At 38.5% G+C, this 12,243-nt stretch overlaps 1 protein-coding gene across 2 annotated transcripts in view; it reads right to left on the reverse strand.

The window, feature by feature from the left end:
• asz1 (ankyrin repeat, SAM and basic leucine zipper domain containing 1) overlaps positions 1-12,243 on the reverse strand; it is a 29,126-nt gene that overhangs the window by 2,462 nt on the left and 14,421 nt on the right. The window contains exons 7-12 of one of the 2 annotated variants that reach the window (XM_057837421.1): positions 11,911-12,029; positions 10,542-10,601; positions 9,701-9,773; positions 8,744-8,800; positions 7,414-7,526; positions 1,641-1,746 (exon numbers count right to left, since the gene is read on the reverse strand). In XM_057837421.1, the coding sequence (XP_057693404.1) occupies positions 1,641-1,746; positions 7,414-7,526; positions 8,744-8,800; positions 9,701-9,773; positions 10,542-10,601; positions 11,911-12,029 (528 nt within the window). The remainder of the gene's footprint in view (positions 1-1,640; positions 1,747-7,413; positions 7,527-8,743; positions 8,801-9,700; positions 9,774-10,541; positions 10,602-11,910; positions 12,030-12,243) is intronic. The other variant, XM_057837422.1, reaches the window with a different exon arrangement.

The raw sequence follows: 12,243 nt of genomic DNA on the forward strand, positions 1-12,243 counted from the left end.
AAGTCGAAATCGCGCAAGTCGTGTACGTCGTGACCTGGGGACTACCTGTATATACCTTGTATACAACTTTTACATAGTTTTTTTTTTTTTTTATATTTTATACTTTTGACTGTGCTGTTCTGGTTCTTACTAGCAACACTTGTGTGATTTTATTTCCATACCAACGAGGAAAAATGTTTTTTTGATGCTACATTGGACGCGATTCAATGAGGCTTTTGCAAATAACACCATGATGTCGTGCCCATCAAACGCATGAGGAGAAAAATACAGTTTTGATTCACATTCTAGCCAGTTTCTTACTAGCTGTTACTTTAGCGTTTAGCCTGTAATACAATTTGGGGTTGATCGTCAAAATTTGGATGGGAATCAATATTATAGCCTAAACAGTGCAATGGATTCAAAGATTTTTAAAATTCTCATTCTACATCTGAAATTGTGACTTGTGACTTAAACACAAAGCCCAATCTTCCATCTTTCTAAATGAAGTGTTTTAAAATCCTGAAGTCACATAGAATGTGAGCATTTTCCAAAAAGTCCTAAATCTAAACTGCTTAATTACATCATCACAAACTGGATTTCGACTGTATGGCGACATAAACGCTTTATGACAACTGTACGTAGAGTGAATTATTATGTGAAATTAAAAGTTGAAATGGACTAGTTGACGAAAGAAATCCCAGAACAGAAAATGAACATTATATTTGGATTGCAAAGATTTCCCTGATCCAATAATGAAATCCGCTTATGAAATAAAGGTATGCCATTCATAAACACTAGTGCATTTCATTTTCACTGAGCTTTTTCATGCTTCTTCTTAGATCTAACGTAGATAGCCTGTTCACTTCATTTGTCTATGACATTAAAATGAATGCGTTGCCAGTATCTGAAAATGTTTTTAGTAACATCACTACAATACCACACAAATATCATGTCACTAATCAGGATTGTTTTTGAGCATGTTGACATCCTCTAATTAGTGTGAGTATACGATTTTGAAGAATATCCTAAATACTTTCATGTCCAAGTTGTAAAAGGGCGCTTATAGACAGAGACAGTTTCTTTCCAAGAGTTGTTACCATACTCTCATTGCACTGCTAATGCCACAACATTGTCACATGCATAACACTAATGTTCTCAGACATGTTTCTCAAGCTCGGTGCTGCATAGTCATCGTTATCTATGCACAAACTGTCATCATATCAAGTCAACCATCGGCCCCCTAGTCTGAGTACTTTAAATTGTCACGTATGCACAGTTATACAACCACATCACTACTTGCTGCTAGTCACTTATTCACTTTATTCCCAATCTGTGTACACTGTAACTTTTTTTTAGCCTTATTGTACTTTTGTTGTGTGGTGCATGTTATGTCAAAGCTTTAAATCTCATTCTACTCTGTACAATGACAATAAAGGCTTATTATTCTATTACACTGTATGAACATGAAAGGGCTCAATTGCTGCTCAGCGCGCGGGACAAGTTTTACAAAGACGATATACATTTTTTTGATGATCCTTAACGCAATTACGAATCACACATGAAAAAATACAGCAAAATTAAAATGCAAACAAGGGGGTCTTGAAGTAAAGAGAGAATTGAACAGGTGTGTCTAACTCTAAGTAGCCAAAAGTGCAGTATACCTTAGAGACCTGCAGGGGAAAGCGGCTGATGGTGTCTTGAATGGTTTCAGTCAGGCAGCAGCATTGTTGCTTCAGCTTACTCAGGAAGTTGAGCAACTCCTCGCTCCTAAAGTAAAATGATAATTAACACCCAACAATCACAATTTCTTTTATGAACACAATAAACGCGCAAGAGTTCATATGGTAAAACGATGAGCACCTAAGCGAACAGGTGGCCAGGCTTCTCCCACCCAGCATACACCATCTTCAGATGATAAGTGATTCATACTCATCAAGCTTCGCATTTTGACAGCATGGATTATTGATAGTTGTTATCTTAGGGCTACATTTGCCTTGGAGGAGGCGTACTCTGTCAGAGCGAGCAGTATAAACAGTGTCAGACGACCTGGCCTCCCTTCTCCCTGCTCCTAGTTTGTCTAGTGCGGTGATGACAGCGCGCCCGCACAAATATCTGATGTTATGTTATGCTTTGTTGTTTTATGTAGGGAAAAATGTGTGAGCCAGTCTGACATCCTTTTATTTATTTTTGCATTAACGTCAAATCAATTGCTCTTTGTTTTGAATCTCTACAAGCCAGAAAAAACAATTCTCCATTTTAAAATATTTATTTCTACTATTATTTAGTTAATTTGAAACTGTCAACACAGTACGTAATTGTAATATAACTTTCCATCCATCCATCATCTACCGCTTATTCCAGTCGGATCGTGCGGGCCCAGACTTCCCTCTCCCTAGCCACTTCAACCAGCTCCTCCGGCGTGATCCCAAGGCGTTCACAAGCTAGCTGAGAGACATGGTCTATCCAGCGTGTCCTGGGTTGTCCCTGGGGCCTTCCGCCGGTGGGACATGCCCGGAACACATCTCCAGGGAGGAGTCCAGGAGGCATCCGAACCAGATGCCCGAGTCACCTCAGCTGGATCCTCTCAAAGCGGAGGAGTAGCAGCTCGACCTTGAGTATCTCCTGGATGACCGAGCTTCTCACCTTATCTCTAAGGGAAAGCCCGGACACTCTGCAAAGGGAAACTCATTTTGGCCGCTTGTATCCGGGATCTTGTTCTTTCGGTCATGACCCACAGCTCGTGAGGCCTGTGAAAATCAACGTAAAACAACTCGGCAAGGACTTTCCAGAGAGAACTTGGTGAGTCACTCTTTAAACCAGGGGTGTCCAAACTTTTTGCAAAAGGGGCCAGATTTGGTGTGGTAAAAATGTGTGGGGCCGACCTTGGCTGACGTCCTTTACGTAGAGCAATATATTTAAGCAAATTTTAGCAAGCCATTCTGTGTGTCACATTTGCTTTATTATCTTTTTTAATAATTTCAATAATCTCTCAACTAGCCTTTGTGGCGTTCTCTTTCGATTCTCGGGCTCTTGCGAAATACTGCTGCTGTGAATTAAACTAGCTTCAAGTTGCTTCAATTTCTCGCTGCTTATCTTCCCTGTAATCTTGTCGTACATGTCAGTGTGTCTTTTTTGGTCATATCGCCTCACATTGAACTATTTAAAAACAGCGACTGTCTCTTTGCAAATGAGGCAGACACAGTTGTTGCGTATTTTAGTGAAGAAATAATCTAATTTCCACCTATCCTTGAAGCGTTGGCCAACGCAGTCAACTTTCTCTTTTTTGTTGATTATCGTCATTTTAGAAAATTGGAAGTAAAGGGTCACATGGGGTAATGTTGCTTAGAGTGCTGCTGCCTTTTAGTGGGTAAATGAGGAGCAGCATTTAGTGTGTAAGCTATTTCATATGCTGGTAGCAGTGCTGCTGACCAATTTATTAAGTCTGTGTGCGGGCCAGACATTATTGAATTTATGACAGAGACTGGGGGCCGGATGAAATTTGACCACGGGCCGCATTTGGCCCCCGGGCCGGAATTTGGACATGTCTGCTTTAAACATTCATGTAGTATTAATAACTGATTGGACTTTCTTAAACAAGTATAATCTACGTGACATGGTTAGTGCTGATTGGGATTGATAACAGAATCATTAGATAATCTGCCAAATGATTCAGTGGTATTGAAACACTCCCTACACTCCTCGCTGCGACAGTGCAGTAAAGCTGCGTGTGCTAAATCTGTTGGCCCTCTGGGGGCCCCTGCTGGCTGGTGGCCCTAGGCAATTGCCTGGTTTGCCTAATGGGACGCGACGCCTCTGCACAACACGCTGACGTGCGTGCAGGAAGAAGACAGAGGCGGCAGATATATTTGATTCCAGCCATGCAGGACTATAAAGGTAAAGAAGATGAAGCTGATGATAGCGAAGAGAAAGGCACCAAGAAAAAGTAGAAAATGTCAAAAGTGTGGAAGCATTTCAAACTGGACACCAAGGCGAACACCATTTCATGTATTAATTGTAACTAGGGCTGCAGCTATCGAATATTTTAGTAATCGAGTAATCGACTGAAAATTCTATCGATTAAGCGAGTAATCGGATAAAACAAATATATTTTTAGGTGAAGAGCAATTATAAATATACATGAGAAAACAAGACATTTCATCTAATCTTGAACCATTTTCAGTCAATCAATGTCTTTATTTTCGATGTATATTGTTGAAAACAGCCAACAATTGCATCTCAGATGTAACTAGAATAAAAAAAAGACAAATTCACTGCTTTCACTCAAAAAAACTTTAGATCTTATTTAAAAAAATATATATATATATACAGTATACCTAAAAATGCCATCACGCTTGATAACACACATCACTTAAAAGTTAAGATTTTTTCCCACGTGTTTCAATTGAATTTCTATTTGTGTCAAGCCATTTTTACGTTCTAGTTAAGTTTTACGTTACTCTAAACTGTAAGTCCTGATAGGATTTTGAGTTTTTGCAGTGTTCAAAATAAATGTATGATGCAGGCTGTATTGCAGCACATTAGGGACCAGTGCTACTTGGTCTTTTATCCAGCAATGACTACTAAGCTAAAATTGATAGTTAGCATGATTGAGTTTTTATTTTATACCCTCATCACTCCACAAAGCTATGTTATGTTAAAGCCTGTATGTAAGACAAATTAGCCACGCATCGGAAGTGGTCATAATTAATAGAAACCTAGCCCTCCGCAGGGCTAACGTGACGTGAGCTTGTGACTCAGACAGTAACGTTAATCTTATTTATTAGCGCTTAGCGCTCTTTATTAGCGCTCTACTGCTTTAAGATGGCGGCTGTTTATTAACGCTGCCCAGACGCGGCCGAGTCTGTCACTTTGCATCTAGTTCAACATACATGTGATCTCTATGAGACTCATCAGATGCTACCTGCTACCAACTTAACATCATGCGGGCTAGTTTTTAGCAACGTTGGCGTAGTTTGGAGCGGCTGTCGGCTGCGGAAATGTTTTTTATATTTTTTTATTGCTTCTTCCTCTACGCACGTGGCGTCAGCGCGTTGTCCCGCATTAAAAGTAGTCCGAGCGAAACGTGATGCTTAGAGCTGTCAAAATAAACGATTACTCAAGGTGAATAAAATTACTCCGATCAGTTTTTAAACTCGAGTTGCTCGAGTATTCGTTTCAGCTCTAATTGTAACACTACAGCATGTCTTCAATGCTGCAGCTCCACCGAAAGCACCACGTTTATTCCGAGAGCGGAGGAGCTATACTCGGGTCAAGGTAAAATTAAGTTAACGTAGCACTAATAAATAAGATTATCATTACTGTACCTTGCTAACGTAACGTTAGCCCTGCAGAGGGCTAGGTTTCTATTAACTATAACTACTGTCGATGCATGGCTAACGTGTCTTTCATACAGGCTTTGTTTAATCTGTTAAAAAAAAAAATGCTGTAGAGTGATGAGGGTGTAAAATAAAAACATAATAAAGCTATCAATTTTAGCTCAGTAGTCAATGGATAAAACAAGTAGCACTGGTGCCTTATGTGCTACAAATCAGCAGGTATCATACATTTATTTTGAACACTGCAAAAACTCAAAATCCTACCAGGACTTACAATTTAGAATAACTTAAAACTTAACTAGAACTTAAAAATAGCTTGACACAAATGGAAATTCAATTGAAACACGTGGGAAAAAACACTTTTAAGTGTTTAAACCAACTTTTAAGTGGTGTGTTATCAGGTGTAATGACATTTTAGGTAAGAAATAAAATCTTATTTAAAAAAATATCTTAAGCTTTTTGAGTGAAAGCAGTGAATTTTTTTCTCGTCACATCTGAGAGGCAATTGTTGGCAGTTTTCAACAGTGTACATCTTAAATAGAGACATTGTCTAAAAATGGTTCAATAGTAGGTGAAATATCTTTTCTTACTTATGATTGCTATTTACCTAAAAAAATGTTTTATTCAATTAATTGATGGAATTTTCAGTGCAACACTCGATTACTAAAATATTCAATAGCTGTAGCCCTAATCCTTTTAAATAAACTTTTTCTAGATATTTTGTCTATATTAGCTGCTGCGGCTACCACAAAAGAACATTTTCCCAGGTTTTTAAGTGATCTTATTGGCTTCCATTGATGGCGATACGCGTCCAGATGCCGACAAGGGCAGCCAACGTGTTAATACGCCATTTCAAATTAACAACTTTTGTTCAACTCAAGCCTTTAACTGTCCTTGTGTGTCCAGACGTCTGTCCGCTGAGCCCTGACGGAGCGATGAGGAGCGCCGAGATGACTGCGAGCTCCTGTCGCTTCTCACCTTACAAATCACTACATCTTCACTTGAACTATAACTGAAACTTGAGATTAGCACAGATGAGATGGAGGGGTTGAGGATTGTGAGATGCTCACAGGTGTGATGGACTACTTCCAGTGGGGGAGGACACCCACTGTTGGAAAGCTGCTCTATGCTACGACAATTCACTAAGCTCTACCAACAGTAGCAAAAATTAGCAAATAATCGCTCACAATCATTCACTTCCAGGAATATAGTTATACGTTTTTATGGCAATTAGTTTATAAGTATGTATATCAATGAGCATCAACCCTTTGGTCCATGTAATGAGGCTGAATCACCAGCAGAGGGAAGCAAACAAATTACCATCATTTTCGGGGACAGTGGATATCTATTCAAATTCTATCATCGATTCATTAGCTTAACTCATTCATCACCAGCCCAGGTCACATACTATGTGCCATGGTAGTAAAAAGTAAAAGAGGGAAATTAATAGTGAAAACCCCTAGACGGCAATAGACTGAATAATTGCTTCTGGGCCTTCCCAGTTAAAATGGATTGGACTTCTGTTGCCGTAAATGGCAGCCAAAGAGTTAACCTATGTGAGGTCACCCGAAAAAAATAACCTCAGAGCAAAATATACATGGGCCACACTAATTATTCTCCTTCAGTTTCTTAGAATTTGTATGAATATATATTTTTTTAAAGATGCGATATGGAGTTTGTCACTTTACTTGTGACTACCATCTCTGGAACAAAAGCATAACTGCATCCTGTGTTAAGCTCGTGCAAGGCGCGCATGCTTGTCACCATTGTTGTTTTCGCCAACGATGACGATAATGAAAATTTTTCTTTGCCACATTTTTCATTGGCGATAACGAGACGATAACGAGCTTGGGAGACTATAACATAATGAGACAAATGCCAGTTTTCGTCTGACGAGACGAAATGCGGCATAGTTTCTGTCATATGTTCCCAATGTGACATATTCTTATTTTATGTGTAGTTAGCCTGCATCGTAGCAGTGTTTGGTTGTGTCACCCGTGACGTGCTGCGGCCCCCCCACCCCGGCATGTCGACATGGGAATAAGCAAATAAACACGAGTTTTGAATCACAAATACTGATTACACATATGATACCGACCCACTGTCAGTCACTCCAAGTTGCTCAATGGTGTCCAGGTCCACTCTGTCCATATGTATCTGCCGCAGAGCGCTCAGAACCTTCTGTTGATCCTCTGCGTCTGTGATCCCAAGCTATCATAAAGAGCACAATTGGCTTAGCAAATGAGTGTAACATCATGCACACATGCAAAAACTAACAAATTGCCAAGTGCCTAATAACTCTGCGCACCAACAAGCCAGTGGCTGGTTGGCAAAAAAGTTCCTATCAAGCCCAGTATTACTATGTTATCTAGGTTTTTACATTTTGTATTTTGAACCACTCGTTTACCTCAATAACACAAATATTTTATGTGCACTGGACCTCGGTCGTACAGTAGCTTACTTTATATTTATTATATTCATTTACATTTATTACTTTTCACTAGGTTTGATTAATGTAGTCGTTATTCTCTGAAATTATAAGATGAAAATTGTTTACCTTTGAAAATTTCAAAAAAGTATATAGCATATACATTTCATTAGCTGTGTTCATAACGAACTGGCAGGTACATAGAGGGGCCACAATTCTCGTTGATGTTTTGTATACTTTCCATGTGCAGTATATAAAATTCACTTTTAATGCTTACTGGCACATTGAAATAAATTAGGGCTGTCAAAATTTCGCGTTAACGGGCGGTAATTAATTTTTTAAATTAATCACGTTAAAATATTTGACGCAATTAATGCACATGCCCCGCTCAAACAGATTAAAATGACAGCAGTGTCATGTCTACTTGTTACTTGTGTTTTTTTTGTGTTTTGTAGCCCTCTGCTGGCGCTTGGGTGTGACTGATTTTATGGGTTTCAGCACAATGAGCATTGTGTAATTATTGACATCGACGATGGCGAGCTACTAGTTTATTTTTTGATTGAAAATTTTACAAATTTTTATTAAAACGAAAACATTAAGAGGGGTTTTAATATAAAATTTCTATAAATTGTACTAACATCTATCTTTTAAGAACTACAAGTCTTTCTATCCATGGATCGCTTTAACAGAATGTTAATGTTAATGCCATCTTGCTGATTTATTGTTAGAATAAACAAATACAGTACTTATGTACAGTATGTTGAATGAATGTCTTGGATCTTATCTTTCCATTCCAACAAAAATTTACAGAAAAATATGGCATATTTTATAGATGGTTTGATTTGCGATTACGATTAATTAATTTTTAAGCTGTGATTAACTCGATTAAAAATTTTAATCGTTTGACAGCCCTAAAATAAATATCAGTGTCATACAAGTCCAACGTGGACTACTACCCTCATCCTCATATTTACAGACAATTGACGCAGTCACACTGTACCTTGACCAGATCCTCCTTCTCCATAGTCAGCAGTTCGCTCCAGGTGATGTCCTTCTCCTGTGGAGGCACATTACACAACTTCAGCAGCGCGAGCAGATGCGCCTGCATGGCCAACACCAGCATCTGTCAAACTTGGGTCAAACCTATGTGTTCATTTCGGCTACCATGTTCGTAAAATATGTAAACTACACACCTCATTACATGAACATGTCATAGCTCCTCACGTCTGTTACTGTAACTTCTCACCTGAGGCTCTAATCTGAGAAACAGCATGCTATCATTAATCAATATGGTGACATCAAGGAGATGTGGGAAGGCCACACAGGCTTCGATGTTTTCACACCAAGCATTTTTTTTGTCCTTTTTAAAATAATTTTTGCATTGTCCATACGGCGATGATTTTTAGCAATGTACATGTATTTATATAGCACCTTTTGCAAAGTTAGAGTGCTTCTCATAGACAAAGTAAAAAAAAATGAGGATGTACAGTAGAAACATTAACTTTAATGCATATGTAAGGGTTGAATTATTTTAAACAATATACACTATATAGGAATAATATGCAAAGAGATGACATAAAACATTTCAATTGAATGATTCTTCATATCATGAAAAAGTAGCCATGATTAATTTGACAATGTACCTGTGAGAATGATAATTTAAAGAAGGGATGCTATTTTAACGGGCAAAAAGTAACAAAATATTTCAGAAATACAATGGCATTGCCAAAAGAAATGAAAATGTATACATTTTATACTCTGCAACACTCCCGGAAAAAGATGAAGAGGAAATATTGTAAGCAGTACAGCGCTGTAACATGTTTTGTTCAAATAAAAATAAATAAATAAATGAATAAAAAATTTTTTTTTTTAAATCAGGTGACTCGGACTCTGATGCAAAAATATGCGATCGGGACATCCCTATTACAAAGCATACAAATAATAAGTGGTGACATACGTTGATGATGTCTGTGAGATATTCCAGATCTAGACCGTGAAGAAGGAGCTCCATCTCATTCAATTTGGGCATGCTGGCATGTTGGGAAAAAAAATAACTTTTCAGAATTTTATTTGGGCTAAACATGTTCATTGTTACAAGTGTTCAGAGAATTCAGCAGGGGGCAACAAATACAAAATACACCTCAATATACAGTATATACAGGTAGTCGCCCGGGTTACGAACGAGTTCCGTTCTGATGCTGGCGACGTAACCCGAATTTCCGCGTAATTCGGAATTAACTCTTTAAGTACCCCTAAATCTCAAAGTAACTATTCAAAAACATATATTATACGCCGTATTAATTAAACAAAGTATAAAAAATAAGATCCTATACTCACCATCAATGCTAATGGATGGTGAAAAGGGTACACTGAGTATGCTGGGTTGTTCACAAGTGGAGACACAAGAGTTTTTGTTTCACTGATGTTTACTGTAGTTTTACTCTTAAACCACAGACACAATGTACAACACTTTTACCTGCGAATGAACAAACAAGTAAGTCGATGTGACTTATGAAGCTTATTTAGAGCTTGATTCCAGCAACTTAGAGGAGGTCAAGCTGCTCATGCTACGCCGTTGCTTGTTGCATCGGACTCTACTTCCTCAGTGGAAAACAGAAAGCAACCTCATTCAGGAGGATCTCGGAGGTGCTGGAGCCTATCCCAACTAACTATGGGCAGTAGGCGGGGTACACCCTGAATTGGTTGCCAGCCAATCACAGGGCACAAAGAGACAAACAACCATTCACGCACAAACTCATACCTACAGACAATTTGGAGTGTTCAATCAGCCTACCGACCTCACATGTTTATGGGATGTGGTAGGAGGCCGGAGTCCCAGGAGAAGACCCACGCAGGCACTGGGAGAGTATGCAAACTCCACATAGGAAGAAGCCCGGGATTGAACCCTTGATCGCAGAACTGAGAGGCGGACGTGCTAACCACTCGACCACCGTGCCGCCATTTTAGTTTAACTTGTAAACAAATTATGATTATCTACATAGACCCAAAAATTGAAAAATGACAGGAAAACAAAAATAATGCACGCAAAAAAATAAGTTGCTCATCATGTAAATGTTCAATTAACCTTTGTGAGACAACAGCTCCTCTTATTGGGGAAACAAATATATGAAGCTGCTACACAAAGCTTGAACACACTCTTACGCGACAAAAAAACAAACAAACAAACAAAAAAACCTAGAGACAAATGGCAGACGAAAACTCCTGCATCGTAAAGTCGAAATTACGAAGGTCGGGTACGTCGTAACCCATGAACTACCTGTATTTATGTACATTTACCAACAATCGATCAGCATGTTTTCATGCGGGGCAGTGTTGTTTTTGGCAGCCCTTTTAATTGTTGTCTTACTCATCTTTTGGATGATAGTACTTATTAATCTAAGTATATATTTTAGTCATCTCAAAATGTGCTTGTCTTCGTCTAGTTTCAGTGGATGTTTGATCAAAATGTTTTCGCCTGCAAAATTAAATAATTTGACTTCAAAAATAAATAAATGTTTCCAACTATCTCAAATGAACATTGACAGACGAGCACATATTGTAGCATCTACACGGACAACGCCAACTTTGTGATAATACACCCTCAGTACATTATTTTCAATTATTTATACCCACCTGGATGCCACGAACTCTATGTAAAAAAAAAGACTTTAATAAGAGGACGCTCGCTGTTAGCATTAGACTAATGCTAATGTGAATGCTATGCTAACACTACGAGTTACATTTAGTGTGTAATGATCATTCACCACAAACCTAGAGGCTAAAGCAACATTGAATATTCTCTCAGGCAAAGAAAAGAAAACAAATCTTACTGTGTGCGCAAGCCTGCATGGAGACTGGGGACAACACACTGGTGATTTGGGGAGGATGGGGCGCAGCACGGAACAGTGACACAAACTGACATGCTACAATGCAGGCAAACTACACATAAAATGTCACACATTGTGAACATGTGAAGGAAAGTATTGCGCATTTTCATCTCGTCCTATGAAAACTGGCATTCATCTCGCTGTGTTTTAGTGTCCCAAAACACATTTTTAGGTCATTATATTTTTATCATCATCATGAAAAAAAGTGTTCGTTGATGAAATATTTCCGTTATCCAGACGAAAACAACACTGATGTCAATGCTACATTACTATGTTATACCTTTCTGCAAAAGATGGAAACTGAGTATTGGTCTTGCTGACTGTGGAAAGACATTCACCAGAGGAGCTAAAAGGCAGAATGGGGTCAATGCTCATGGAGGACGAAAGGATCCTGGAGATCTATAGGTGAGGAATACACACAATATACATTCATGTACTACCAGGTTATCGACACCATGGATGAATTTTTTTTTTTAACTCGGTATTGTGATTTAATACGCCAATATTTTTTCAAGGTCAAAATGAAAATCCAAATAAATAAGTATTAATTCTGATGAGAATAAGTGACTAGGACCAGATGTTATGCCATAAGTAATATAAAAGACATTCATAC

Source organism: Corythoichthys intestinalis, chromosome 5 (assembly GCF_030265065.1).
Source record: "Corythoichthys intestinalis isolate RoL2023-P3 chromosome 5, ASM3026506v1, whole genome shotgun sequence".
NCBI classification, from domain to species: domain Eukaryota; kingdom Metazoa; phylum Chordata; class Actinopteri; order Syngnathiformes; family Syngnathidae; genus Corythoichthys; species Corythoichthys intestinalis.